Genomic DNA, 27,089 nt, shown 5'->3' on the forward strand with positions numbered 1-27,089 from the left:
CCGCTGAATTTTTACTTAATTTTTGTATTGATTGGATTACTTGACGTTTTTTACCCCTTTTGCTCTTTTTATTCTTATTATGCTGTTTTTCATTTGTTTTCTCATGACTATATATGCCTGCTTGCGGGCATACATAGTCCCGCTATGTATTCAGACCGAGCCTGAACTGAAAAAAAACTGGTACCAGTTTGGCATAAACTGGTAGGATGCAAACAGGTGTTAAATACATAAGTGATCCTTCAAATTACTTTTCAGTCGGTGCACCCCACGAGAACATTATTATGGCTCACAAGTTGTGTTATGAGCGCGAATGGGTATAAATGATAGGTATGTACTGATAATTATACGGCCACCTCGGCAGATATGCTTGCACTTTTGAACTCTGCTGCACCAGTTGTGTACTGCAGCCGAGATATTATTTCAGGGGTACTGCAGAAGCACGGTTGAATCTCCCACTTGGGTCGTTAGGCCAGCTCACTACCATTACTAGATAAACAGTAAAACGCACATGCCAGGACACACGCAGTCGCGAATGGATGCAGAGATGCTTGCTCTTTTGAACTCTGCTGCACCAGTTGTGTACTGCAGCCGAGACATTGTTTCAGGGGTACTGCAGAAGCACGGTTGCATCTCCCACTTAGGTTGTTAGGCCAGCTCACTACCATTACTAGATAAACAGTAAAATGCACATGCCAGGACACACGCAGTCACTAATGGATGCCGTCATCTTCTCAGTGCCTGGCGGCAATGGCTGTAAACAGCATAGGAAATTTGCTTTTGTTGTGCCGTGGTTCAATGCACGTTTGGTGTCTCCAAGCAGAGTACAATGCCCTCTTTGATTTCTAAAGATCAATCCCGGGACACTATGTTCATGATTTGTACTAGTTTGTCTACATTTAGTCGGCGCAAGGCTATGCACCACGTGTAATTGCATAAAGATCGCCTCGGCATTTAGCACAAACTGTCCTTGTTCATTGTTCGGAAGCATCAATGTCATCACCTGCTTTTATTTAAAAAGGAACTATATACTGAGGAAAATGCCACTTGTTGGCTTTTTTCTTTGCTACAGACTAGAAGTTTGGAGTTGTAATTTATGTAAGCCAATGTGAAACTGCCCTGTGTCACATGCCATAGTTTACTCACCCCCAATCCAGCAGCAATTATTTGAAGCAAAAAAATTTAACTGACCATGCTGCTGTTCAAGGCGTGGAAGCTAAGCCCACCCTATGCAGACACAGGCATTCTCACTAATTAAGTCTGTCTTTTAGATGTAATAACATAAAAATTTCTCCATATCTGTGCACTCTATTCATAAATTGCATGTTGTAGAGAAGAACGCTGCTCATTTTTATCAAGGTGCTTTGTTTTCCTATAGCTCATTTTCGAAAAAGCCATTGCTAAAATCGTGGCGATGGCTGCAACACGAAAAGTTTATCCAAGCGGCGTGCATGGTGCTTCGAACTAGTGTACAAAGAAAAAATGTCACAGTTTTGCCCTAAGGGCGAAGCAATGAATGCGATAGCAACACAGCAATGTCATACGAAGTAAGGTGAGCGGCTTTGGTAGCAATATGAATTGTAGTAAACATGAGCTGATTAAGTAAGCAGGTGTGCTGCAGCATAAGTAGACCGACATGAAGAGAGACTCGATGACCACGAGAAGGCGCATGTGAAACGGTGGTGTCGATGAGAAGTGCTTCCCGTGGGCAGCGCGTGCGAAGGGACACATCTGTAGCGCTGCACTGCTGATCCGGGCAGCATTGCATGTGTAGCGTGCGTTGGAAAATGTGGCCCGACTATTACTAACTGAATGAACAAGCGTGGTGTGAGCGCGCACAAGCAAACATGAATAGATCACACTGAATGACTGCAGACGACTGTCAAAACGGTGGCAGCAAGCGCATGCGCCGTAGCGGGCGAAGGTACGTGCGGTCTATCGCTTCAACGGAAACTGAGCGGCGAATGCACAGCGCATACAAAGGTCAGAGCCGTGTGGAGATAAGAGACGGTGCGGGCGAGCGACGAGCGCGGTTGTTGGCAGAGTAGAAGTGCGCCCCCCCCCCCCCCCCCCCCCCCGCTCCCTCCAGCGCTGACTTCCTGCTTCCTTGCTTGCGCGTGGGAGATTGAGTGCGTTCGCTCTCCGTGATAGTGTGCGTCCCCGCACGCTTCCGCTCGGGCATATAGCGCGTGGCGAAGATTTTATCTATACGGAACCTCACGGTGATGGTGACGCCGACGGCAGAAATCGGGTTGAAGTGTCCATATATTTGCTATCGCAATAAAAAAAAAAAGGACCCGGCACGGAACTGCACGGCCACTGCCCGCATTGTTGGCATCTCGGCGCCAGGATCTGCGCTGCATCCTTGTATTTGATTGGATTAGAAAATGTGCTATTCCAACACCACTATTGACCCTTTTTCGCTGAGCAGTTTGCTCTAGAGGAACGAGATGGCGCATTCGGCGGCACGCCATACGTTGCCTCAGCAAATGCACACAAATACGAAACCATTACTGCTTCTGCCCTGCTACTGTGCGATCAGCTGTTGGAAATGAAACTGGGTGTTTGCTAATGCACTGTGGCCAATTCATGCTGCAAAATGTGCAACGATAAAAGGAAGACATGTGGTAGTTAGCTACAAAAATAGTGATTCGCATATAAAGAGTGCGAATATAAGGAATATATAAGGAACGGAATCAACCTGTGTCGCCGCTGCTACATAAGAACTGCCTTTGTTGCCGGCCCTTCGCGATGCACAGCTTTCCTCAAGGATTAAAAAAGATAATTCATGAGCCAGCACTGTATAGCTAACCTCCAAAGAAAGGACTTCAACTCCGGAATGTCAGCACTTAAGAGTGAGTACCGCTCGTTAAAAAAAGTAGCGTCACTTACTGGCATACTAAGTTTCTCGCACGTTATCTACACACATCCACCCCTATTCAAACGCAAACTTACGCCCACCCTATTGCCAACGTATCAATAATAAGTGAATGGGCGCTTACTTGAATCAATGTGCCGAAGGATGAGTGATGGCGACTACACCGACAAGACACGAATGTTGGAAGCTGAACGTTTTGTGACGATCCAGAGTAAGCGAGGGACTAGTGATAATACGTCTTTGCTACAAGCTACCTCAAAGTACGGAACATTTGCATTCCAAGCTTTGTGCGCAGCAAGAACAAATCCATCGCAGCAGAGCACACCTGTGAGCGATCAGGCTGAAAATAAACAATTGGGTAGTGGCCGCACCGAGGAACTTTACTGAGTCAGAAACATAACAAGCCGCTGCTTCAACATGTTTGCCGAATAAAGAAGGATGAGCACACTGATTCTCATTTAATTCATAAGCGGAAAGTTTGGACAGCTTGGAATACATTTCTAGCCCCGCGTTTAGTACAAGCACCGTATACGCTGATTGCACCGTTTGGACAAGGCGTAATGAGCTGTGAAAGCACTTACATGTCTTCTAAGGCTGTGGCCAGATCTTCGTGTCGTCCACACAGTCACTGTCTACGATAGGCATCGAAACGGAGGTTTGCTGCGCCGCACTGGTTTTGCACGCTTGCGTTGTAAACCCGTAGGTAACTGAGGCAAGCAATGGATGCGTCACTACGTGATCAAACATGGCAGCGCCCATGGGAGCGCCGGGAAAAGGGTCAGTAAACTTGTTTTCCCCGTACTCAGTATAGATGACTATAAAAGGAAACGTGGAAAAGTGCAATGATGCACCGAGGCATAGATTTGTGACGGCACTGCCTAAGATGACTGTGTTTATGTGTATGGCGGCCGTAGCTGTATACCATAAAATTTCATTGATGTTCACGTGAAAAAACATAATTTTTTTCTCCTATGTACTATACCAGGGAGCCCATTTCTTCCACCTCCTGACAAAGCCTGCGCGTGTACCAAGTGTACTAGTTGATAGTACTGTGCAGCATGCTGCCATAAGGCAAAATAAAGTTTACTATGCCGAACCGGTTCAGTGTTGTGAACCGGTTTGCGAAGTGTTTCAAATTTGTATTTCTCTCAAGCGGAACGAACTTGGAGCACACTGAACCTGAACTGCATGGCCGCTATTCTTGTCTGCATTTACATTGCATCTGCATCCTATGCAGATGTGTATATGAGATAATAGGAGCCTTTGGCATGGAGAAACACCCTTTAATGTTTGCGCATGTCGACTTTGCTGAGGCCATCGTCAAGTTTTGAGTGGTTCATGTTAACAGTTTTCACACATGTTTATAAATCACTTGAAAGCACAGATTGTGTTGAGCAAGACTTATGATCAAGGTGGTTGATATTCCATCACTACTAAACCTAAACTGCTAAGGAAATACAGGGTTGAAAGGACACACGCACAAGTCCGTCCAGTCGTCCCTATTTTTACCTTGCATTTCAAGTTTACTACTCCCACATTGTTTCCCTGTACTGGCTGTAGGCCTCTTTAACCTTCTCGGCCTATCTGGAGTCTACTCTGTATGAACGTGTTTATTGGGGTAAGAAATAAAACTTCTGGCTATACAGTCTCATATTGTAGTGGTGATCAAAAGGCCTTTGTTGCCTTTATAGCATGTCTGTTCTAAGAAATGACCTTAGTTTACAGTGAAGTCCATCAGGAGTTTATTCTCATTGACTAGCAAAACCTCCCATAACAATGCTGCAGCGGAGATTGCATGGCCGGAAATGGTCAAGTAACAAGACTTCTCAACAGCGAAGCTATGTAAGTCGGCCGTAACTTGTGGTTCGTATCAAGAAACTATCATCAGCAATGAAAGAAAATAAACTTTCTTGCCGAGGCGGGATTCGAACCCGCATATTCACGGTCCCAAGGTGAACGTCGTAACCACTAGGCTATACAGCCACGCTTACAGAACGTGCATTTATGCGAGCCATATGATTACCTTCGAGCGTCGTCTTCTTCGTCCACAGCTGGCGCATTTGCACACGTTCGTGTCAATGCTCTGCGAGGTGAAGAAGAGGTTTTATGCGCTATGCTCGGGAGAGAGATAAAGAAAATGAGAGCGAGAGAGATAGAGAGACGCATTCATGGTGGAGCGAGTCTGCTGGAACGCGTTGTTGGCATTGCAACACGGTGGAATGCAGGTCGGCATTGGAATGCGGTGTCGGTGTTGCAAGCAGCGCTATGCAACGCGCAGTGACGGCCGCAAGTCCGAGAGACGCATTCACGGAGCGGGTCTGCTGGAACGCGTTGTTGGCATTGCAACGCGGTGGAACGCGGTGTCGGCATTGCAACGCGGTGTCGGTGTTGCAAGCTGCGCTATGCAACGCGCAGCGACGGCCGTAAGTCCGAGATGTGCGAAAAGAAATCATCGTCATGAGTAATAAGGTGAAAAGTTTGCGTGCACTTCCGAAAAATGCTGGGCTACGATCGCCCAGCTTCGTGGTTGCAAGTGTTGGGCGGCCGAGTGCAAGGTTAAGCATTTTTTTTTGTCTCTTCAGACTCCGAATATGCTTTCTCCACAGCCGAATGTTGCAAAATAACTGGGACAAAACCGTGTCTCTAAAGGTTTCTCAAGTGGCGATGCCTGCCGTTTTGTTTCTCCAGGAGACCGCCAGGCAGTGCCACAGTGTAATGCAAGAGGCAGATATCTTGTGTGATGTAAAGTGCTTCGCTATGAACTTTCAGAAGCATGCAGGAAACTTTCTTTTTTTTTTTTTTTTGCAGGCAAAGTGTTGTGTGAACTTTGCAAAAAGAAATGCTCAGGGAATGCACTACGAGTTCAAGATCGCTACTTTCACGTTGAGTGCTTCAAGTGTGCTGGTAAGTGTCACTGGTCTTTTTATTCAAGTGTCGAAACTGGAGAGAAGTCACTCGTCCAGCTGTTGCATGCATATTGTGAAAGCACAAGTGAAAACAGGACAAGCCCCATTGCAGTGTTGGCATTGTGTGCCAGCTTGGTAAGAAATAATGCCAGGCACAGCTCAGTACAGTCTACACTGCTTGAGATAGTCAGATGTTCACCTGACTTCAAGATGGTGGAATGCTTCTGCAATGGGAACGTTTGGTTGCCAGAAACCCGCCGTGGTTGCTTGGTGGCTATGGTGTTGGGCTGCTAAGCAAGTGGTTGCGGGATCGAATCCTAGCCACGGCGGCCGCATTTCGATGGGGGCGAAATGCGAAAACACCCGTGTACTTAGATTTAAGGGCACGTTAAAGAACCCCAGGTGGTCCAAATTATTCCGGAGTCCCCCACTACGGCGTGCCTCATAATCAGATAGTGGTTTTGGCACGTAAAACCCCCCTAATCTTTTTTTTTTTTTTGGTTGCCAGAAATGTGATACAACACTTATGCAATTTCTTAGATATACTTCATACAATTCATTTTATCCACATTGGAGCCAAATGCACTTGGCACGGATACCGCCGCATAGATTGCGTATGCTTTGTGTGGGCTTTGTGTGGCTCTAACACCACAGAGCCATCTTGTCTATCGGCCGGATTTCTGTATATGTTATGGCAGAAGCAAGGATTTTCACTCACTCATTATTTATTGTTAGCTTGCTCATCAAAAATTACCAAAGGCCATTGCCTGCAAAAGCATGACAATTTCAATATTGCACTTGCAGTCTTGAGTAATCACCATCTGCTTGTACTTGTGAATTGTTATTTGGAATCATGTGGTGGGTATCTATGTGCCATTTTAAGATGTACACTGCAAATGCTGTTTGTATTGGCTTCTGGTTACTTTCAGAGTGCCCAAGGTTAATGCAAAATTCCATCAACTAATGCAGTAATTTGCTGCAAATGTGCTGACAGTGATGTGCAACATTAAATACTCAAACAAGCATGTTTAGAGTGCATTGGGCTGTTGACATTTGTGCAGCCACTCAGTGTTTCAGCTGGTCTCTCTCCAAGAACACTCAGCTGCAAGGGTAGCCATTATCTGTGAAGTGTGGACTCTGCTAAACTCTAGTAAGCATTCGAACACCTAAGCTGTAAACTTCACATTTAGCAGAATATGCATTTGATGCAGAGTTTTAGATTTGGTAAGCTTTGTGCTTCAGTTGAGCAGTTGCTTATCTGTGTTTCACCTGTATAAGAGGAAGCTTTACCAATTACCCTTTTTTTTTTTTACTCTTCATTAATGATATTGCAACTGATGTGAAGTCTTTGTTTAGAATGTTTGCAGACGATTGTGCAATTTATAGGGTAAGAAATAATGAGTCTTAGATTATTGCAGTCCGATTTAGACTTAATAGGAGCTTGGTGCAATAAATGGGAAATGCCACTGAATGTCTAAAAGTGTGTACACGTTACCTTTCCAGGAAGCGTGCATTTTAGTCATGTACTTATACCTTAAATAATATGGCCTTAAAGAAGGCTGACGAATATAAATATCTGGGAATTTTTGTGACGTCCGACTAAGGAGGAATTCGGAGGTTACGCTTATCAGAAATAAGGTCGTCGCCATCACTGTCACTATCCAATGCAAGCACGTTGCCTGATCGTTGCCTGATCGATCAGGCGATCATCGATCATGAAGTCGCCTGATCGGTTAGAAGTTCTGATGTTTCTAATGCGTTGTCTGCATGTAGAAACTCTTCGAGTCCTGAAGCATCCTCCTTGACTGCGGACCGAAGTTCAGGCATCACTTCGTCAGTGGGAGCTTCGCAGGCTTTGTATAAGTCACTGCTACCTCAGACAAAGCACGCTTTCTTAAATCAGTTGTGCACCGTAGAAATGCTTACTTCGGACCACGCACCAAAGATAAACTGCATGGCCATCAGTAGATTAATCTTCAAGTGGGGTTGCTCTCTGCTTGTTCAGGTGCCCATGTCCATCAACAAGGCTAACATGTTCAGGGCGCAGCGATGATACATGACCTTAAAATTGGTGATCACGCTGGCGTGCATGGGCTGCAAGCCTGCCATTGTGTTCGGCGGCAGGAAAAAAACTTGCACGCTTAAGAGCTTAGGCATGGAGGGGTGGGCACTACAATTATCTAGGATGAGCGCCACCTTCCTTTTAAATTGCTCGATACGTTGATCGAACTTCAAGAGCCACACAGAAGAGTTCTTGCATCATCCATGCCTTGCGGTTGTGACGGTATCATACCGATATCCTGGCAGCACCGCAGAAACATCTGGGATTTTTTGATTTCCCAGTGACAAATGCGGGGAACTTGTCTGGAAGAACAGTCCTGTTTCGTCGCCATTATATACGTCGGTGTCAACACAGTTGTCGAGGATGCGGGGCAGCATTTCCTCCACCCACTTCTGCGTCGCCTCCACGTCAAGCGAAACTCCCTCGCTGGTGTTGGCTTTGTAAACAATGCTGTGCCTCTCCTTGAAGGGCTGTACCCAGCCGCCACCTGGCTGGAAGTCCACATAGATTATGAGTAGGGCAAACTGCTTCACTTTTGTGACCAGAATTGGCCCGGTGATGGGCAAGTTCATGGCATGGGCATTGATAAACCACTAGTAGAGGGCCTCTTCCACCTCCATATAGGCACCTTGTCGAATGCATTTGCACCCGTTGTCTACCGAGCAGTATTCTTTGTTGAACTTCTCTGCCGAGCAGATGATTGTTGACACTGTCGGTTGGGATAGTGCGTACTTCTTCACCCATTCGCACACTTTTTTACTGTCTTTGTAGTCCTTCATGATACTGCACTTCGTTTCCAAATCTATAGCAGTGCACTTTCTTTTTACTGGCAATGTCGTGCATTGCTGATTATCACTGGGCAGATCGGCCATCTTCCGTTTCGGCGGTGAGTCAAACGAGGTGGAGAAACACACGTGGCCAGGAACGACTTTGACGCAGCCAACAAAGACGAGCACGAGCAACCTAATCCTTTGGCAGAAATGCACTGATTGAGGGCCCAGTGGGCCAGCTAGCAATTTGGGAGCAGTGTTGCCAGCGCAGCTGGCGCGGTCCATTCGGGCAATGGGAGAGAGGCGCGCAACGCTGGCGAACTGGAGAGTGCTTGGGTGGTGATTTAATGGGGGTGGAGGATATGCAATACAGAAGCTAGAACACATGACCACGCAGATCTTGCGCATGATGCAACGAATTACCAGCAGGAAGAGGGGACTCAAGGAACAGTACCTGGTCCGACTAGTGCAGGCTCTTGATTGTGAGCCACATTGCGTACTCGGCACCATATGTAAATTTCAGCTATGCGGAAGTGGAGGTGCTCGACCGGCTGATACGCAAGCGCTCAGACTTCCACCCGGATTGGCTACTTTTTGCCTCGAGGAGACAGGGGTGTACAACAACGCATGGGAAATCAGAGGCCTACCTGGTAAGCCAGAAGGAATGGCTACTACGCACAATTGTGGGACGCTGCATTTTGGAAAGTCTTGGATATTCCGTATGGAAGAACAGCGCACTAACAAAAATCCCAACATGAATACAAGAAACTATGCACGTCTCACCGATTCCCAGGAACATGCACTCAAACTTCCACATGGGACGGCGACAAGCCCGAGCACAGGCGCTCGCAAGAGAGTATGAGAACCACCCCAATGTCTTGTACGTAGATGTGGCCACCACCGCAAGAAGCACCGCATTTGTTGCCAGCATAGTTGACAATCGCGGGACCGAAATAAATGCGTCGTCGGTTTCCAGAGCGAGCGCTGCAGAGGCAGAGGAACTAGCGATAGCGTTAGCCATCACGACGAGACTGCACTGGGAGTGCGTCATAGTTCTGACTGACTCTCAGACGGCATGCAGAAATTTTTCCAGGGCCAAAATTTCCAGGGCCACACATCTCATTCTGAGTGGAGCGCATCAGCTTCCACCATACATACTAATTGTGTGGACTCCGGGGCACGAGTCCTTACGCGGCAATCAACAGGCACACGCCTACGCCCGAGCGCATGCACACTGGGAGCCGCAAGAGGGCTGCGCTGAGCAGTTCCACCCTGAGCTCATACCGTTAACCTACACGCACATCCCACAACACTATCGCCTTTCATGAACACTACTGCCACCTCATAATGCTCTGACGCGAGAGGAAGCCATAATATAGTGAAAACTCCAGACACATATCCACATTTGAGTCTCTACCACGTCATACACCCTGCGCTTTATTTTTATAAATGCCCGCACTGCGATCAATGCGAAATGCTTTACCACATGGTATGGGCTTGTGCAAGCACACCACAGCTCACACCCATAACACACGCCACCACACAGCAATGGTAGGCAGCACTGTCAAGCTCCGACTTGATGGACCAGCTCAACCTGGTCAACCGAGCATGAGGGGCAGCTAAGGCTTCTGGAGCTTGGACTGAGGGGACCGCCCACTGCAGAGCGAAGTAGCTACATGAGTGCGTGGCGGCTGTTGGGGTGGCGGGGAGGCTGCAGCAGCTGGAATTTTTTTTCTTTTCAAGGGGGGGGGGATTTTGCATTCCATTACCTTTCGGCGCGGACACCCAGCGGCTAGACTCCATCGTTATAACCGATAATGCGGCAGGGGGGCATTATAGTAGGTGGGTTATTTCACCATAGAAAACATACAAAAGTTGACGACGCAGTAGCTTCTCATTGTTATAACCAATACAGTGGAATCTCGTTCGTACGATCTTCACGGGAACCAAAAAATAAAACGTATCATCCAAAAATCATATTATTCGAACATAATCGTATATAAGGAAAAAAAAACCATATTATCCCGAAAAACGTATTATGCAGAGTCGTATCAACGAGATTCCACTTAAGCCAGAGAGAAGGTCCTGTCATAGATGCCATTGTTAAGATTTGGTTTGGGGATCAGCCTTAATTGTGAGAGTCCGAGACTCCTGCAAGGGGCAGCAAGAAAGAAAGAGCAACAAGCGCAGCACAACCGCGTGTATTAAAACAAAAATAACCAAGCTACATGAACACAAGGCATTAGACATGCCAGAACAATGCGACACGTCCCTGTACAGCATTTGTATGGGCACTAGGTGCTCAAGATTTTGCATTCCACGAAGCTGACGTGGTGGCATCACTTGATGGATTGCTTGAGGAGAGACGGCAGGCAGGTTCTTGCAGACTCTTGTGCATCTGCTGGGCGACTAGAGGGGAAAGCATGTCATTTCGAGGTCCCCTTGGGCGTTGGCGCTTTACCGGGTCCCTCTGACAGTTGTTGGTCTCTCGAATGTTGATGCCTGATCAAGCCAATGCGTATTCTCAGCTGCCTCTGCCAACGTTGTCTCCTATCATTCTTCTCAAAAGTATGTGTGACACTGGCCACCTCTTGCTTCCACGCTCGAGCGCATGCACTACCACACAAAAAGTTCGCTCCCATGGGTACGGTGGGGACATGCAATCCAGTTCATGGTGCCGACTTGGCATGGTGACTGGCTATTGCATCCCAGCGACCATGCATTGAAAGTTAGTTTCCTTTTTGGGGTGACTTTCGATATTCTTTTTTCTTGTGGGGGTGGGAATTCTGCGCCAAATGCACCATTTTGATACAAACGCTAATTGCTGCGCCAAATTGCACCAAAAGTGTAAAAATTACTGAAATTGCACCCTGCTGTGCCAGAACAGCTTTAGATCTGGAAGGCATTAGCGAAAGAATGCTGGTACGGTGCAGCACGTTGTGTAGTTATTCTCCAAGGTCACATAAAATTTTCGTATTTTGGCCGCCAATGGGCTCGAACAGCTGCACACAAGCCCTCTGAATAAAACTAAAAAAAAAGCGGCATTGTTTTATCCTGCCAGCGAGCGAGGAGGTCTTGGGCCTATTTGCTATACGTACCTCCCTGTTGCTGGAATGAAGTGAAGTGGTTGGGCTGTTACTGCAATGCAGGCTGTGCTGCTGCAGACCATGTTCCACGTGCCAGAATTATACAGGGGGCAAATGTTTGTTGATTCAGGTGACAACGGCGTTGTCTATGCCACCAATGTTCTTGAACAGGCAGCTCTTCAAGAATGCTCGCGAAACAACCGAGCTCGGCTAAGCCTTTCACTTGATGTGCACGCGGTAATACACCGTGTGACTTCGAAGACCACTCGTTTAATGTGCCTGCACAACAGCACTGATGATCTTGCTCAAGGTTGAAAATAATACGTTGTAAACACATTAATGCAGCAGTAACAGTGTTCTAAATCAGAACAAAGTTGGCGCAATGTGTACAGTGGCAAATATCAGCTTGCATGCGCTTGTGTGAGCTGTAGAGGCAGTGCTAGGGCAAATAAGATGAAAAAAAAAAAATGATGCTTATAAATGTGTCAGGAACCCAAATATAATACGAAGTGCATTCTGAGGCCAGAAATTCAGGAAAAAAACTTGCGTTATATTGATGCAAATACAGCATGTACTTGGACAACAAGCAAAGGCAATATCTATCTGCCACTTTGACCTGTTATATTTGGTGAATTTGGCAGTTGTTTTTTCATCCGTTTTCATTTCCATTAATTTATCATTTCTTTAATTCAATTAGTAAGTACAAGTAATTTCCCCTATGTTGTCCTTGGTGTCATTGTTGGCTCCTTATGATTTCTCAATTATGAGGTTACACACACGTTCGGCTGCGACGGAGAGAACGACGTCACTGACGGTATGCCCGCAGTCCGCCATTGTCACGTGGTTAGCAGCATTCGCCCGCCATTGCCGCTTGTGATTCTTCGAAGTTAAATTGCTTCAAGATTATATCTGTCCGTTACGTAAGACAATGAATGGCTCATACCCCATAAACGCGGCCTCCCCATTATGACGACTGAAGCGAAGTGAAATTCTATACTGGAATGATTAGCAGCAATGCAGCCAGCTGTGGAAGCGGACAACAAGGACGAACGCAGAAGCGGCACGAGCGCATGCCAAGCACAAGCCAACAAGCCAGCTGCTGAAGACGACGACGCTCGAGCCAATGCTGATGATAGTTTTCTGTGGACAGGCGATTTTGCCTAGCTATATAATTTCTATCGCAATAAAAACAACTGGCCGCAGGTGGGGCACGAACCCACGTCTTCGTATTACGTGTGCGATGCTCTTACCAATTGAGCTACAGTGGCACCGTTTTTCCATCAACTTTCAGGCCACGCCTCACAAGTTCTACCATAGTCCCTCAAAAGAGGTTCTACTGAGGGCACTCGCGCGTCCCACCTGCGTCCCATCTTAGGCTAGCAAATTCCGAACAAGGGTACACTGCACGTATCAGTGCTGTTAGTATTACGGCCCTCAAACAGACACCGACAAGAACTGTTGCTGTTTGACTTAAAGGCCTACAAAAACGTTACGGCGTGCACGCTGAAGTGAACGCCGAATGCCTGTGTTGGTCTGCTTGGCGTCTGCTTTGAGCGGGAGACATGGGTGCCGCAGAAGAGAACGTGCCCAAGCAGCCCGCGGGGCTTCTGTTTTTTTTTTTTTTTTTTTCGCTGCTGCTTGCATGTGCCCCCGTCGGCGCATACTGATGTGACATTTTCCGGTTGCACGCGAGCGCCCGCGCTGACGGGAGTTTCTACTCCTAAATAATGTTCCTCCGTGCGCTGGCGCCATTGCGTAGGCTTCACCTGTTCTGCCGTCCCTCGCCAACCCCGCCCGCTCCCAACCGGTTCCAGCGGTGGCGCTCCACACACAGTAATTTGCAGTGAGGGCGGGGCGCTGACGTCACTACGCGGCCGCGCGTCAGCTGCTAGTTACTGAGCTTGGCTCTCTTATCTCCGGGACCAGCGCAGGGTACGTACGTGCTTTCCTCATGTCCGCCGACACCTTTGTGACTAGGACTTGAGCTCGCACACGGTGCCTTTGCCCGTGCGGGGAGCGCGTACTTTGTGCTGATCCTTTCCTGACGCTAAGCCAACGAGCGGTGCCTAGTGCTTGGTCGAGGTCGTACCACGAACTCGCGCAAGCACTAGGCACCGCTTGCCACACCGCAAGCCGCACCGCTAGCCATACTTGCTGAAAGCCAAAGCCGAAGGAGAAAGCCCGAGCTCTCGCGAGTTGACCCATTGGTTATTGCCCGAGCAAGTAGCATAGCTGCTGAGACTGTTCCTAGCGGCTTGTCCCAGCTTGAGTGTGTGCTCTCGCAGTGACGTGCTATAGGCGCCAGTTTCTGTATTTTCGCGCTTCGTGCAGGGACCCCTTTGGTTCTCTGCCGCGCGGGCGTTTGTGCAGTCCTGGTGCCGATGGATAGATTAGACGGTTTCCGTTAACTCGAGGCATTACTGTGTTTTTGCGTGCGTCGCTCGGTAGCCCCTTGCGGCCTGAGCTCACGCGCAGCGGTGCTGGAGACGATGGCTGACGCGGCCCTGTGGCTCGCTAAGCTCGAACCCGCGGTGGTTGGTCTCCTGTGAGACACTAAGAACCCACAAGCTACAGAGCATGCACTGATACAGCCAAGTCATGTTCATTCTATTTACAATGTTTGTGCAATGTTAATGAAAATTGGGAGGAAAGTAACCTAAAAGTAATTATTACATTTTATTAATTGCTCAATTACATTTGGGGGCAGTAATTGGTCACTGTGATCAATGACATATTTAAATGAATTGTAATCAGTTGCTCTTTTTTTTTTTTGTAACATCTACAAGTATGGGAATTACGGACAATGTTTTTTTTTAGTTGTTTCCTCCAGAGGGTCAACGTTCATCTGCAGTAGACATAATGGCCCACTTATATCCTGCCTCAGCTGGGCGATGGACATCAGAACTGCTTTGTACTGATTGGTGAACATGACTTCAAGGCGCTGGTCAAAACATGTGTATACAATGCTGCACTTTGCAAGCTTAGAATGAGAGGATTTTAATGACAAGATTTGTCTCTTAGCTTTTGGCTAGAATGCCCAACAAACCTGCCTGGTTAAAAATGCAGCCCTAAATCAAAAATACTTTAAAAACAATGTACCAGGAGCTCATTAGTCACAACTATATGTGCTAAGTACTGTCAAAAAACTGATATCACGTCTGAAGATTGCTTGAGCAAATCTTCCCCATCACATTCCAAGAATACCAAAAAACCATCCACAAATCTAAAAGTGCGCAACGCTTGCATAGGTTCCAAGTGCTGTTCAACAGTTTGTCTAGCCGTGCTGAAAAAATGCCACTTAACATCTGGGCAATACACGAGCTAATGTTTCTGCTGTTGCCATTCTACTCGGCATGAGTGGATTCGAGGTAGGTGGTAGGAACAAACCTACTGCTACTATGGAGGCATTTTAGAAAAGTCATAATTGTGATTTAACAATTTTTGTTTCCATTCAGCTTAAGGAAATACTTAAGAATAGTGGTAGTCGCCAACTGATTTTTTCTTTCAGAGCCAGGCGACTTGCTCGATGTTTCAGACTTGCAGCATTGTGGCCCACTCCATAGAGCCAGTATATATAAATAGCAGCAGAAATTTTGGCTGGTATTAGGAGGATATATATATTGAAGCTGTAGATGCCTGTTTCGCTACATATTTTAAGAGTAAAGTGCATCTGGCATTGCCTGTACTGCTGTGTGCTGCCACAGTCGAGACGAACCCTTTTTCCTCTTTTCCCTTCAGTGTGTACCAGCTCATTGGCCCAGGGAGGATTCTTCTTCAGAGATGGCAAATACTACTGTACGGGAGACTACCAGAAAATGTTTGGCACCAAGTGTGCGGGCTGTGGCCAGTTTGTTGAGGGTGAGGTGGTGACAGCTTTGGGAAACACCTATCACCAAAAATGCTTTGTCTGTGCCAGATGTCGGTAAGTTTCCTTTGTATGGTTACAAAATTCGTTTAGAACGCTTTTGACAAGGAGCTGTGATTGAAAAGAGATGGTTCACCTAAGATGAAGCTGCTGTTAGCTGTATTTTTGGCACCTTTTAGCTGCATGAATGACTGGATACAGGGGTGCAAGTGGCTGCTCAATAGACAACGGCAATGTGTACCTTATTGTAACAAAGCTGACTTACCGGCTGGAGTCTGCTGTGGCAGATAACCATTTGGGGAAAAGTGGCGGCTTTCTGTGGACAAAAAGGGCAATATCGGGCATGTGAGGAAGGTTGACGTGCCCTGCACGAAGGTTGCATAAGTGGGCCACCTTCAGACACATCCCTAACTCATTTGTTTCCGTGCCTATAGAAATCGATGAATTTGGTTGATTTTGGTGCACTGTTAAACGTTTTCGTTTAAATTCTTCTACTAGCAACATCACATCATGCACCGTCTGAAATTACGACTTAACTTTAACTATTTGCCAGATTTGACCATTTCTGGCAGATTGGGGAGTCTGGAAAAATTTAACTTTGACTGGAGGTATCGTTGAAACTATCCTCCAGTGCTTTGAGCACTTCTTCATTAACAAGATGCAAATTTTGCACTTTGGTCGACTCTGTAACAATATTTAAATGACGGCAACAGTTCAGACAAGCTTCTCTCGGGTTGTCAATTTTTCGATCTGACGTATAGAAATCAGCAGTAGACGCTCATGAGTGCGTGTTATTTTGATAATTGTGTTTGACTAACATCAAGCACAACTTTATTTCCCCCACCGTGGGTTGCTTATAGCCATCAGCACTTCGACAGCACGACGTGCAATCCTTCCCGTCGTCTGCAGTTTCACTCGCACCAGAGCACACAATCAATTTCAGACCTACCTTTGACCGAAGCTTGACTGTCTAATCTTACATTTTGAACACCGCCTGTGCAAGTGCCCTTATTCATGAATATACAATATTGTGCAACACTCCGCATTACTGTACAGCACTGTACAGGAACTAAACAAAGCATGTGGAGGCCCCAGCACAAGTTGCATACACTAGACCACCTTGCTTGCATGAAAAGCCGATCTAACGCAATCAAGTGTCAGTAGGCATCTGCACGCTTCCTGACTTGACGACCATTCCCTTGCGAGAAAAGAATGTACTAAAAAAGCGAACCAAGTGCCTGCTGCATTGAGCAAAAACAAATGCTCCTGTACAAGAGGAACTTACCTGTTTTTTCACATTTGCGAAGCTACTGCTTTCCTGCATAGCATGGCCATTGCGCTATGGCTCGTATTGACGCCAACAAACCTTAATAATTATTTTGTGTGACTTACACAAGTTGGGAACTAGGAACCAGGTGCATATTTTGTTTATTTCAGATTTTTACTAAATAGCAAATTATTACTTGCATTCATGTTCCTTGAGGTGGTGCTTTGAAGTTTCACATAAGAATTCTCAGAAATTGTCTGCACAATTATTACTGCTATGCAGTGGAATCTCGTTGATACAATTTTCATGGGAACCGGAAAATAAAGCAAATCATATTATCGGGAAAAGAAAAAGGTACGTATTATCCCGAAAAACGTATTATGCAGAATCGTATCACAAGATTCCACTGTACATCCATTCAAAACACCAGTGATCAGGCTATAATTTTATGTACAGCATAGACCGCTTATAATGCAAATCGCCGGAGTCACGAATTCCCGCACTATAAGCGGCACCACATTATAACCAAAACATTTTTTCAAAGGCTGTTGCACATGCAAAGCACGTAGACCAAGCAGCTGCATGTGTCCAGAAATCAAAGCATACTACTGGGATGTGCCCTCACTTTTGTTGGTGAGGTGGTTCCTCTGTTTTCCAAGTCCCTTACAGCCACTGCGAAGCATTTCACTGACTTTGCACCAAACCGCAACTTTGGCCGCCGACTCCTGACGAGATGATGCTGGTTATGCCAAGTCAGCGGGGGTGTCTGTTTGGAGGCATACCGTCGCGGGAAGCTTGCGCTTGATATATGTTCGTACTCGTAGACGAATGCACGTTGATCTGGCGCGAGATCATGTGCACATGTTGCCGCATGCGTGTGACGGCAGTGCTCCCTCATTGAGAAGCGTGCTTGTTGCCTCACTTGTTTGCGAGATTTCCCAGCAACTGCATTATAACCTGGTATTTCGTCTTGCGCGGCTGCATTATAAGAGGTATGCTTATACATTGAGTTCTATGGGAAGATAAACGGGAGTCGGGAAAGACCGCATTATATCCGGTCTTGCACTGTAAGCAGTTTCGTTACAAGTGGTCTGAGCTGTATTGCAGTATATGTTCGACTACATCTTGAAATAAAATGTTTAAACATAAGAGCTTTGAAAGTTGGCACATTTCTCGTGGTAACGAGTTTAAGGATCATCGGGAATTGTGGTTGTACACAACAGCATTGTCTAGGGAGAGTTTACCACAAGAATTTCTCACATTTGTTCATTATTGAAAGGGGAATGCTGACAGGAGGCCAGCTTCTCTGCCAGTGTAGACAGTACCTGCTCGGAGTAGTGTTCACCACTGCATCACCTTTGTCAGGGGGCCCACCTGCTTTCTTTCGCCATTTTATTGCTGCGTGGCACAGTTTCAGTGGTGATTTTGCACTTTCTGCAATGGACAGTTTACCAAAGTCGCGTGCCATAATCGGTGACGTTACACGCAGTGCATCTGACGTAAAGGTGATTATGCATGTGACCTTGATTATCTGGCAAGCGCATCTTTAAGAGGAAAGGCACACTGGCTTTCATTAGAAAGTTCATCCGTTTTTGTGCCGTGCAGCAGTTAGGTACTTTGGAGACAAAACTGTCAGCACGTCATGTGCGCACCGTGCTTGTCTCTTTGCAAAGCTCAAGTCCGGTGGGAGCACTTTAAATGTTCACTTGCAGCGGCAATATCATGGGATCGAAAATGTCAGTGAAGTGGCCAGGTAATAGCACACTCCAGCAGGAATTATTGGAATCCGCGTTCATAGGCATCACAGTGGCTGCCGTTCAGATGACCGGGGACGAGTTGCTCTCAAGGCCTGCGCTGCTTGTTCTGCCAGGAACAGTGGGCCACTTAGTAGAATGCATGGCAACACGAGCAACCGATGCGTTACCCTTTCATGGCTGTCGTGTGCTGCAGTGTCGGATTGGGAACAAGAGCATCCGTTGCATTTTTAAGCCGAGACTTGGCGGGGGTTGCCTGAACTACTTAATTACTAACGTTGCCAAAATGTGAAATGGCGACCATGAAATATGCTAGAAGGGAGCTTCAACATACTGAGTTGGGGAGAGGGTAGGGTTCCCTACAAGATATTAAAACTGGATTGGAGAGAACTTTTCCTTGAGCTATGGCTTTACGGCAGTGCGCACCGCAATGCTGTGAAGCCACACACTAAGGCAAAAATTGCGTATTAACTGCCCTCCAGGTTTATGCTGAATATTTCGAATTCTCGGTGCGGGTTCTACGTGCAAGAATACGGTACTGCCTCACCTGCTAAATCAGTAGGTACAATTTGCACTGCCGTTTAGTCTGGATCGCCGGAAATGTGCTGCTGCTGCTGTCATATTAAAACAGTAACTGAATCTATCACTTATAAGCTGGGCGTGTCTTCGAGGCTAAGGATCCTGGGAAGGAACCTCGCTTTATGTTTGAATACAGTAATCAAGTAAACTAATAAAATAATAAAAAGCTGTTGCCTGGTAGAAATGCTGGAAAAGGGGCTTGTGTTTGAGTTTCCGTGTAAGAGAATTATTTCTCCTATATTCAAATTACAATCCGACGCTATCATGTCTGTAGGTTGTGGTTATGTCGTACTTTACGATTTTTCTGATGCATTTTGCTTTTAGAAATGTGATTAGTTCACCAGCGCCTCTGTGCCACACGGAGGACCTGCGTGGTCGGGGTGGCTCGGGATGATTTTCTTGGCCGCGGACGCCTACGCCGAGACCGACACTGCCGCCAGATTTTCTACGACAGCCGCTGGGCCTTTAACGATATCGCGTTAATGTCAATTATTTCCTTCATTGTCACAAAATTACATTATCAGGCATGGTACTCCTGTGCAAATTGCGACATTTTGATACATACACAATTTCCAGCGCCAAACTGTGTCAAACACAGAAAATTGACTGAAATTGAGCCATGCTAAGCCAGAATGACTTCGGCATGTGTGCCCCGGCAGTGGCTGCGAACAGCGAGCGGATTCGTTCTACGAAAAAGAGTGCAGCCGTTCACATTCCGCACAGCGCTCGACGGCACCTCCCGCAAAAATCCTTGGTAATTTTTGCACTTATAAGACTAGACTTTTCGGCGCTTCCGGCAAGTGGCTGGCGTGTGCGCGTGGCCTCTTCCTGCTGTTGTCGTTGCTGTCGTAATGGCCAGGGCAGTTGTATTTAGAGTTTACTAGAATATAGTTAAGTGGGCCGAGCTGTGCGGTGCTCGCTAGCTGATGCGCAAAACAATGCAAATTAGGCTGAGGGCAACTAGATATTAGGGAGGCGAGTGCTGCAGCGGGTTCAGCGGGCGGCTGTCTCTGTCGCCAGGGCCGGTATGATGTGAAACTATTCTATTTTTATACCCATATGGCTGAGGCCTGAGCCATTTTGACCTATTATGAAGGGCTAAGGGCGGATTTGGAATAAAATGTTGCAGTTTCGGCCCAAAAGGTGAAGCATAGGTTGTGATAACAAATTAGTAGACAGCTATACGAAATAAGGATTGTAGTCTTATCGGCCGTATGAACTCATTAACATAGGCATACTAACTCAATGAACAAACATGGTGTCAGGTGCGCACAAGCAAACATGAACACATCCCGCTCGATGACCCCAGAAACTCGCTTGGCTTTACAGGAAAGCATGCGCCATGCCACCGCTCGACCCGCTCTTCCATGTTCTAGTAGCTACAAAGTTCTTCTACTATGCGCTTCATGTACGTTTATTCTGTGCTACGTCGTGGTTTCGAAGTGCGCTGCCATATTCCATTATTCCACCGAAATTCAGATTGGCCTGCTCCAAACTGCTTCAAAATGAAATTTTGTCTGCTTCAGATTTCTCTAAAATGAAATTTAGTCTGCCCCAAGCTGCTCCAAAATGCAATTTTGTCTGCTCAAAACTGCTGCAAAATGCAACTTTACTTGCTCCAAAAATTGCTCCAAAATGACTTTGGGCAGTCCCATCCCTGCATTTTTACAAAATAGATTATTATAGTTGGCTGTCATGTTTCTTCTTTTATTTTGTAATTGTGTAGGTACAATTTTATTTAAATTTTTGTAATTTGCTCCTAAAATTTACAAAAATATTGCTTTCGGAGAAAATGGTTGGACACAAAACCCCTAAAATGCTTTCATATCGCAAAGCATATTATCTGCCAAAATTTTATTTGTGCCCGAATGTTACACAACAGCACTGTAAAACCTTGCTGAACTTGGAAAACATAGTATTTTTGCCTATGTTTACGCGTCCATAGAACATGGTCCTTAAAAAAACCTGGCAAGTGCTATTTGTACAGAAAGTTTTAAAAAGCTAATACTATCAGTAAAATTTTTGAAGGTAAAGGGGCCCTGAAACACTTTTTTAACTTAGTAAAAAAACACACAAAAAAACATTGCTGATCTGTGAAGGAGGCTCCTGTGAACATGAGCCTAATACTGTTGCACTGCATGCAGCAGGGAATTTACAATCTCTTGTCAAAAGCAGTCACTTGCTCTGACATTTGTGATGTCGTCATCGAAAGCAGTTGGTTCACTAATGCTATTGTCAGATTTTGTGATCGCAAGAGCGGTCTCAGTAATACTTAATTGCTAATTTTGAGTTAAATTAAAAAATGTATATGTTTGCGATATCAAAAACAGAGAAAAATCATTTCATCTTTGCACTGTGTGTTTGCTGTGGGTGGCCTCTGAGATGGCAGCAGTGTGCTGTGTAGCGTAGTCTACTGCGGCTGCCACAGGGTGCCACCACGACACAACTCCGCTGTGTAGCTTCCAGCGGAAACGAAGAGAGAGAGAAAGCCGGGTATTTGTGCGATAGCTCCACTTGTGTAGTTAAAGCATTTGAAACATCTTTGCTGCATGAGATTCGTGGGATGACGTACTTTAATAGTGAGGCCATTTTATGATTAGTTAGAAAAGTGTTTCAGGGCCACATAGCAAAATTTTTTTGCAAGTTGGGCTTCACTGCATGACTTCATATGGCTGGAAAAACAAACCAAATTGACGCACACATAACTGAAGTGTCCGAGCTGGACTGGTGGTGCCCAAAATAAGGGCCAAATAATGTGGTTGGGTGGCATATTTATGTGGCTTGGCTTGAAGTTCCTTGTCCCAGCAAAGTTTTCTAGATACAAGGTGGTTCAGAACATGAGTTTTAAATTCCACAAAAATAGGGCAGATGTGATGCAAAAACGACTTCCTAGGCATTGTCTTTATCACAGAGGTAATTAAACGAGCAATAATGTGAATCTAGCGTGTTCATGGTTTGATGAGGACACTGAGGCGTAGTCATGTTACTCATGGCCCTCTCTAAAGGCATGACATTTGTGCTCTTCATTCAGTTTTATTTTTCTGTGCGCCTGAATTCGTGCAACGCTGTTGCATGTCTGAAAGCAATTATGAACTCCCCAGATGATGAGCTTTCAACACTTGCATTAGGATCGATCATCTGGCTGTTTTGGTTATTAAGTTTAATTAGTCTAATTCACATTAGTGCTTGTTTAACCCCTTCTGGCGTGAATTAAATGTGGCAATGAAAAAAATTATCTTAACGTCATTTTTGGCTCTCCATGCTTCAATAAAAGAGCCATTAAAAGATTGAAACATAAATTTTATTATTTCATTGTGTTCCGTGGTGTCCACATTTGTGGACAGGGCGCCTTAACCCGGAAAAAATGTTGCACTGTTCGCTTAGCTAGGTAAGTGGGGCAAAACATTTTTCCTGTGATTCTTTCTTGATTTTGTAAACATTTGCAATCTACGGTGCGATCTTGTACGCGTTCCAAAATGGAACGGAGGCGTTCCATCGAGCCGCACACGATTGGTCAATTTGATCGTCGCGGTTCAAATTGACCAGTTGTGTGCGGCTCACGGTTCAAATTGACCAATCGTGTGCGGCTCGATGAAACGGTCCGGACCGCCTCCGTTCCACTTTGGAACGCGTACAAGATCGCGCCCCTAGTTTGTGTGGTAAACATAAAAGCGATGATTCTGAGCTGACAGGCACAAGAACACGTGACATTTTCGGCAGAGAATTCGGCTCTTCGCTGCACATCCTTTAACGGTAACGCTGTGCATTTGGTGTGTGCACGTGCCAGCGATCGTACCTGTCATACCTAATGGCAGTGGTTGAAAGTGACTGCGGTGTGGCCTTCTTGACAACGGGCTTAGAGCTGTCATTGCTTGGCTTAACGCGCTTTTTTTTGGAGCATTTCTGTTGCAAGTGATCAGGCTGCTCGCAATGTCTGCTTGGAACGTCACCATGTACATGGTGTTTCTCTGTAGGAGCTTATCAGCGCTCGTGTTCCTGAGGTACTCTAACCAGCTGTTGCTCAGCGCAAAACACAGAAAATGAAAAATCACCCTCACAGGCCACCATATGCGCCAAGTCTTGCTCCGCACATTCATCATCAGAGAGATCTGGGGAGATATTCTGTAAGAGTCCACCTAGTGGACTTGTCCATTTCGTCTGCTGTTGAACTTCTGATTGGCTGGGCTAAGCTCGGCGTCCGCAGGGGGCAGGCGCCACAGTCAATCAGCACTTCAGCAGCAGATGAAATGGACTAGTCCACTAGGTGGACTCTTACAGAATACCTCCCCTGCATCGGATGTGCTCTTTGTGTTTCGAAAAGTGTCTTGCTTTCAAGTATGCTTTGCTCAAAGTTTGGCTCCTCTGGGGACATGCTTCTGCAATCTGGCAGCAGTTCTCATCAACTGAGTGCAGGCCTGTCATGAACCTTTTCGACAAGTTTGTATGTAGCTAAAGGGGCGGGGGTATCTTCTTTTTGTCATTGTAATAATTGCTATCAGGATGATGCTAGGTTGTAAAACGAAATGGAGGGCGTGGATGCTGTTATTTCGTTAGAGAATGCGTTCCAAGAGAAACACATGCGATCTAAAGCACTTTCACCGTCACACTACTAATCTGCCTTTATGTTTCAGACATAAAACTTGTACCTCACATTTTTATGCTAGCTATAGGAACTGTTGTAACCAAAGCTAGAGATATTTAAGTCCACATACCATTATTCACCTAGCGTTATTTCATGCCGTCTGCTACAGAGAGTTTGCACGATGCCTCATGGAGTTATCCAGAACTTGCCTTGCATGAAGGCAAATCGAAGAGCACGATGCAGGTGGCATGCGTTGCACTGTAATATCGAGGACAAAAGTGCTGCGCTCTTTCAACTATGCAGAAAGTGCAGCTAAATCGAAAAGACCATTTGTTTTCGCTGCATTTTTTTTGTATTGACTCGTGTCGGCACCGTGACAGTTGCTCTACAATCGCCGCGATCAACGAGTGCAAACACGGCGCGTGCTGCGAAGGGAAAAGGAGAGGAAAGGTTTTTGGTTTACTGAGGGCTTGCAACCAGTCACTTTGAGTGCTGCACAATCTTTGTTTGAGCTAGTTGGCGCTGTCACATCACCTAGAAATGTCTTTGAATGAATTGCAATATGCTGCTCACTAACCCTGGCTTCTTCACAACTTCTGTACGAAAGCACCTCCAGCCACTTCAACAGCACTTGACAAAAAATATGAAAATGCCCTTAAGCTGCTGTTAAACACGTAGCCTGCAGAATGCTAGGCTTTGTGATTGTTACCCAACTTAATTATAATAAGGCTCTAAGTTAATTTGTATGTTCTAGACTGCTCCATAATCAATTTGTCTGCTATAATCTGCTTCAGAATGAAATGTCATCTGCTTCAAAAATTGCTACAAATTAACTTTGGGGATTCTGGTAAAGGAAACTGGAGCACACACATGTGCTCTCACTCACCCATGCTATCCATTGTGACATCTGAAAGAGCTAGTTGGCATGATACGTATGATTGTAGCCTAATGGTTAGAGCATCTGGTGGCTGTGCTGGGGGACCAAAATTTGATCGCGCTATTTGGCAAGACAGCAGCCACTATCGGGAAAGCTTTGCTTTACGAAAGAGGAGTCCTCTGTCTTATTGAAAGCGTTTTTGTGTGCTATCTCCTCAATTGGTTCATGATACCATTGTTGTGACTCGTGGTCATAGTCAGGCCCAATATCCTCCTGACTAAGGCATGAGGACGCCTGAAAGATGGAGCAAAAACAGCTGTAGCAGATTCTATTCAAAGCTCTTAGACTAATGACTTGAATGGCTAATGAATCTAATGACTTGTCCCAGCCATTCAGAGGGGTTCAACTTTTTGCAGGAATTGATCCATATTATTGCACCTTCATTCCTGCATATAAGCAATTGGGAAGCAAGGGTGGATGCCCTTTCTGCAGACGTGGTCAGCTAATAGCACCTTGCCGCAATTAGTATAGCCAAGTGGTTAAGGCTGTTATCATTTTTCATAAGCTGGTGGTCGCTGTTGGGCCACTGTTCTCCCTCATTTACAATTGGGAGCATCTGTTTGCCGCTACATTCACTCATCCTGCAGTAGAAACAGTAAGCACCTACATCTAGCGTGCTGCAAGCATAACTTGCGTGGAAGCTTGGGCGTGTTGGTAATTTATTGTAAAAACAAAAAACGCAGCCCGAAAAAGACAGGGACATGAAAGAGCGACACGAACACAGCGCTGACTTGCAACAGTTTATTCATGAAGATGTGAAGGAATAAATATATATGGTACTACCATGCGCAACATGTGAATAATAAGCAAAAACCTGGAGCATCATTTCCAATGCTGATACTGCTAGCCACATGCTGACAATGCACACTGGCTGTTTGCCATTCAAACCTTGTTAAGATATGCTACTATTTCCCGAGATGAAAGTGCAATCAAAGGAGAACTGACACACGAGCTATCAGTCCCTGATGAAATCTGCCTCAATGATTTCAAGTGTCAGCTGTAAACTATAGACATAGTTCACGGCTGATCACAGCGAAGTTATCACAGACTATTTTACGGAAGCGTTTAGGTTCTACCATCTTTGGCTGATAACGCTGCTCTTTTCTGTCTTTAACGATGAAGTGTACGTTACTACAGCCGATTTGCAAGCATGAAAATAGTTGTATAAATGCGTAAAGTGTTTTATGACCATGTTACATGACTTCACTTCTCATAAAACTTAGAAATTGTTTGTGTAACAGCCCAAGATGGCGGCGCCCATGAATCGAATATAAAATCGTCTGTAGACATAGCCAGCACTTCGAATCGAATATAAAATCGTCTATAGACATAGCCAGCACTTCGCTTTTGTCAAAGTAGGGCTTACACCCGTGATCAATGCGATGAATACCCAGATGACCCTTTTTCGTGTTGTACACGTTATGGTGCTCCCTGAAACGATCATTTAGGCACCTGCCGATCTGTCCCACGTACTTTTTTCCATAAGGGAAAGGAATCGCATACACCACGCCAGTAGTGCATTACACTACACCCTTCCTAACAAGGACCACGCCTGGTTTGTGAAGCAAACTTGCAAAGCTTTGATTGTTTTTCCAGAGCGGAAAGAACCACCGCAACACCAGCGCGTTGCGCTACCCTCTTCAGTTTGTGGGACACATCATGTATATACAGAAGTACTGCAAGTTTTTTCTTTTCACGATAACAATGTGTACAACATGGTACAGGGTCATCTGGGTATTCATTGCCCTGGTGTAAGTCCTACTTTGACTAAAGCGAAGTGCTGGCTAGATCGAAACCAAAACAAGCGGAATGCAACACTAGACATATTTCACAGCTGACACAATTCATCAGGAAATTTGATAGCTCGTGCATCAATTCTCCTTCGATTGCACTTTCATCTCGGGAAATAGCACATCTTAACAAGGTTTGAATGGCAAACAGCCAGTGTGCATTGTCAGCATGTGGCTACTAGCATTATCAGCATTGGAAATGATGCTCCAGGTTTTTGCTGATTATTCACACGTTGCGCATGGTAGTACCATATATATTTATTCCTTCATGTCTTCATGAATAAACTGTTGCAATTCAGCGCTGTGTTCGTGTCGCTTTTTCATGTCCCCCCCCCTTTTTTTTTTCGCTCTGTTTTTTTTCTTCTCTATAACTTGCAGTGGTGATGCTTGACCTTGGCGCTGCAGATGGCAGCATCAAGGTGGATGTTTGCCAGGCAGTGTAGGAGACTGGGCCTTCGAAATGCCATGCATGGCAGTGTCCAATACCATTTCCAAGTGAACATGCACCATGAAACGATTGTTTTGTCAATTGGTAGGGGAGTAAGGTAATAGTTGCATGTATTGCAGAGGGGGCTTGTTGCATCTTTTTATATTCTGTAACTTCCAGAACAGAGTA

At 45.8% G+C, this 27,089-nt stretch overlaps 1 protein-coding gene across 2 annotated transcripts in view; it reads left to right on the top strand.

Annotated features, from left to right (window-relative positions):
• The window catches only part of LOC119456311 (actin-binding LIM protein 3-like), a 277,883-nt gene that overhangs the window by 17,233 nt on the left and 233,561 nt on the right, over positions 1-27,089 (top strand). For both annotated transcript variants that reach the window (XM_037718012.2, XM_037718022.2), the window contains exons 2-3: positions 5,684-5,779; positions 15,438-15,621. In XM_037718012.2, coding sequence (XP_037573940.1) covers positions 5,684-5,779; positions 15,438-15,621 — 280 coding nt within the window. The remainder of the gene's footprint in view (positions 1-5,683; positions 5,780-15,437; positions 15,622-27,089) is intronic.

The sequence above is a fragment of the Dermacentor silvarum genome, chromosome 1 (assembly GCF_013339745.2).
Source record: "Dermacentor silvarum isolate Dsil-2018 chromosome 1, BIME_Dsil_1.4, whole genome shotgun sequence".
Lineage (NCBI taxonomy): Eukaryota > Metazoa > Arthropoda > Arachnida > Ixodida > Ixodidae > Dermacentor > Dermacentor silvarum.